The sequence below is a fragment of the Myodes glareolus genome, chromosome 10, assembly GCF_982192425.1.
Source record: "Myodes glareolus chromosome 10, mMyoGla1.1, whole genome shotgun sequence".
Classification (NCBI taxonomy): Eukaryota; Metazoa; Chordata; class Mammalia; order Rodentia; family Cricetidae; genus Myodes; species Myodes glareolus.
Genome location: NC_142035.1, coordinates 14,877,413 through 14,881,449, shown reverse-complemented (window position 1 = coordinate 14,881,449; position 4,037 = coordinate 14,877,413). Strand labels below are relative to the sequence as shown.

At 40.8% G+C, this 4,037-nt stretch overlaps 1 protein-coding gene across 1 annotated transcript; it reads right to left on the bottom strand.

Annotated features, from left to right (window-relative positions):
- Positions 1-621: 621 nt before the first annotated feature.
- LOC125404735 (seminal vesicle secretory protein 2) lies at positions 622-3,424 on the bottom strand. The gene is made up of 3 exons (XM_048440845.3): positions 3,265-3,424; positions 1,916-3,037; positions 622-795 (listed from the first exon to the last, which is right to left on the bottom strand). Exons 1-2 carry the CDS (start codon positions 3,380-3,382, stop codon positions 1,956-1,958), a joined length of 1,200 nt encoding a protein of 399 aa, XP_048296802.3. The 5' UTR covers positions 3,383-3,424; the 3' UTR covers positions 622-795; positions 1,916-1,955.
- Between the last annotated feature and the right edge of the window lie 613 nt (positions 3,425-4,037).

Sequence of the window (4,037 nt, the reverse complement as noted above, 5' to 3'; positions counted from 1 at the left end):
CTCTGCGACCTGCGCATGTTTCTCTGTGGCTGTGGTAGCAGGGGCAAGTCTTATTAAATAACACCAAGTCCTTCTACTTTTTTCTTAAGTATCAAATGTACTAGTAAGTGATCTGCCAGTCCAGTTCCTGGCTGTGGGGCCACATAAGCTTTACTTGATTTGACAAAGTTAAAGACAGTTGGAGGAAATGTTCCTTTATGTAAATGGTGGACTTAAACTTAGAGAGAAAAACAATTTTAATTGAAAGCTGATATGTTTCTTATATTGATTGTGAGTTGAACCTTTAATGGCTGAGCCAGCTCTCCAGCCTGAAAATAGATGTTTCCATAGCAGAGTTGCAACTGGAAACCAACCTTTTTGGGCCAGTGAACTTTTAATTCTGGTGGTCAGTTTCTGAAGAAAAAGAGTTTTGAGGGATTTTAAAGTTGACTTTAGGTGACTCACGGGATGTCAGGCACAGTTCTAGTACCTCTTTTTTGTGACCCAGACATCTACAAATGTGGATGTCATTGCTGTTTTCCCCATTGCTACACAGTTGTCTCCTCTTTTTGAAACAGCCCACTAGGAGTGTTCCCAAACCCAGATATTGGTAGGAATCAGACGTCAGTAAACAAAAGCAAGTGATGCAGAAAGTTCTATTTTTATTGGAAAGCAAGCATTTGAGGAAGCTCCGGGGTTAGAAGTCCTACAGAAAAGCAAACGTGAGTAGACAGTTGTACATGAACCAGAGATCTGGGACCACATTATAGGCGGCATCTGGAAGGTATCACAGACTTGACTCTGGCAAGGTGAGTCCTAGAAAGAGAAGGGGTAAACAAGGGAAGTCAGAAGTTGAGCTGTAAACGAATGGGTGTTGGCCTCTTTCAGTTCTATCAGAACCAGTTTCTACAAATTAGGGTGCTCAGCCACTAATAACTCCGACGGACCTCAAGTGTGCCCGCGGTTTTTGTTGCTCTCCCTTTCTTAGTGCAAACTTAAAAGTAGTGAACTGTGTCTTTCTGTTTGGGCTCAGGTTTCACTCCCAAGGTTGCAAACATCTAGCAATGACCTGTGTTCACTTCCTACCTTGTGTTCACTTTTGTACTGGTCCTGTATCACAAGCACAGATTTAAAAAGAAAACAACCTTTTACTTTGTTTTGAGACTCTCATACTCATATATAGTGTATTCTGATTACTGCCGAGCCCGCCATCTTATGTCTTCTGTTCATCTTGATTACCCCACTTCTCCCTACAAGCCCCCCTCTCACAATCGTGTCTTTTTGTTTTATTTTATGAACAGCTGAGTCTAACCAGGGCCACAAACGTGACCACAAGCCTGGGACTGTCCATCGGACTCTACCAGGCTCATCATTAGGCACACAATTGAAGATAGTGTCTGCCCCAAACAGAGATCTTTGTAATCATATCTTCTATCTGGTGGAAAAGAGAGCTAATCCTTAACCCTGTGGTTCTGGTGGAAAACGGAGGTAACAGAAACTCAAGAACACCCTGGTGTGGTGAAAGATCTGGTATTATCTGGAAAAATAAGGTATTATTACCTTATATTAATATAAGCAAGAAACCAAGTCAAATTATAAGAAAAAATAAGATTATATCATAAAATGTTAAATATGATTTCATAGGTGGTACATATTTAATAATATAAACTCCATCTATGTTTTAAAAAAAACCCTGAAAAATACTTCCTTAATGTCAGAGTTCAGTACCCGTTTTTAACCTGGGTAGCTTACTCTGCTTCTCTCATACCTAGTACTCATTTTGCCAGGGCATGCTCATTATCTTTCTCAAAATTTGTAACATAATACTTCTGCTGATAGGAACAAATGGGTATCAATCCCATGATGGACCCAGGGCTTTCTTATATACCATATGTAAGTATCAGGATAAATACCTCTCCTATTGGTAGAAACATACCTTGATATTGATCTTGCTCTTTAGTTGGTCGATGACTGTATTATCCCTTGAGTTGAGTTTGATATAGGTCTGCTCCTCCCTTTGTAAAATAGTTACCTTGATTAAAATTTCTTCTTTGTTGATAGTGGTCTTGTGATTTCTTTTTGTACTGTTCAAGATATCCTTTGTAGGATTGTGAGCGTTCTTGTCCAAACTGGCGTTGTTGCCCAAATTGGGATAAATCCTCCTCTGTTTTCGCCTGGCTAGACTTCTGCTGCACAGAGCTCTCATCATCATCATATTGCTTACGGACCTGGGAGAGTTCCTCATTCATAGCAAACCCTTTATGCTTAGTTTGTTGGGAAAAACCTTTTAGGGATTTTTGTTGGCCAAAAGATTTTAGTTGGGTGTCTTGGGATTTTACTTGGCCATAAGATTTTAGTTGGGCATCTTGGGATTTTGCTTGACCATAGGATTTTAGTTGGGTATCTTGAGATTTTACTTGGCCATAGGATTTTAGTTGGCCATCGTGGGATTTTAGTTGACCGTAGGATTTCAGTTGGGATTCTTCACCATAGGATTTTCGTTGACCATAGGATTTTAGTTGGGCATCTTGGGATTTTAGTTGGCCATAAGATTTCACTTGGGAATTTTGAGACTTTAGTTGTCCATAGGATGATTTCAGTTGAGATTCATGGGATTTCACTTGTCCATAGGATTTCACTTGTCCATAGGATTTGACTTGGGAGTTTTGGGATTTTAGTTGTCCATAGGATGATTTCAGTTGAGATTCATGGGATTTCACTTGTCCATAGGATTTCACTTGGGATTCTTGGGATTTTAGTTGGGACACTTGTCCTTTACGACAAAGTGCAGCCCCCTTCACTCCTGTGTGTTCTTGTGAAAGACGCGACTGTGACATTTCACTATCCTGGCCATATACTTGACGTTTTGTTTGCATGAAAGAACTTTCTTCAGCTGCATCCTCACTTCCTCCTTTGAGCCCATAACTTTCATGACCTTTCATAAATCCCGACGAGCTAGTAGTGTAGCTACCTTTCGTGAAGCCGCCTTTCGTGAAACCACCTTTTGTGAAGCCGCCTTTTGTGAAGCCACCTTTTGTGAAGCCGCCTTTTGTTCCACCTGGTAATTTATAACAAGAATGCTTGTTATATCATCTGCATAGTTCATTCCGAGTCTTATTCCAAAAATTGCATCATAAAACTGTTGATGTTCCCTCAAGGGATTTGGGTTTGGGTAGAGAAGAATTAAGTCTCATCAAAAGGATTGCGTTATGGAAGGAATTGCTCACTCCATGAAGGATACTCTCCCCGAGTGACTTTCTCTCTAGCTACGATCTCTATACTCACCATACTGCCCAACCACAGCTTCTTGTCTTTCCAGAATGAGGAGCAGAGAAAGGATGAAGACTGAGGACTTCATCTTGCCAGGAAGAGCCTTCACTGAGAACTGAGCTGAGCTGCTCATTTATATATTCTTTAGCTGGGTGTACCACTGATGTGGCTGAGGCTACAAAAGATGCTGCCCCCCCTTTTTTATTATCTCTAAATGTCAACTTCCTCCCCTCGGCACAGTTGGGGACATTGGTAATGTTCCCAGGGGTTTAGTGCAGGGACGCAATGTTTTCTCTGTCATAGCCTCAGCAAATATTTATCAACCCTCTGAGTTTATCACACACTCTTTGCATTTTCGAACAAAATCCAGACTAGAGTGGGGAAGGGATGTTTTTCATGCTCTGAAGGTAGCCAGGGCCAGACCAAGGTTTCCTAGTCACAGTGTAGTGGTGTTCTTTCCATTCTGGCATTGTTTAGCATGCTATCTCAAGAAGCCCACTAAGCTGCTTGTTTTACATGGAGTTTTACATAGCTTCTCATTTACATGCAAAGAGCATTCACATGTGTAGAACAACATAGGAAGAGTTGAACAAGAGTAAACCTCTAATAGAAAGTTTGAAGAATAAATGGAGAGATTGAAGCTATAGCTATGCGGTAGACCACTTGCCTGTCACGTGTGAGGCTCTTGATTCAAACTCCGGCTCTGGAAAAAAAAATAATCAGAGAACATCAATGCCCTGAGCTTTGAGCTATATAACTATAAACGTTGATGTGCCAATGTCTATATT

Excerpts from the sequence above, each read along its gene's own strand:
- LOC125404735 (XM_048440845.3), bottom strand. The coding sequence starts at position 3,382 with ATGAGCAGCTCAGCTCAGTTCTCAGTGAAGGCTCTTCCTGGCAAGATG. Across the intron at positions 3,038-3,264 it reads AGCTGTGGTTGGGCAGTATG|GTGGAACAAAAGGCGGCTTC; the intron begins GTGAGTATAGAG and ends ATAAATTACCAG.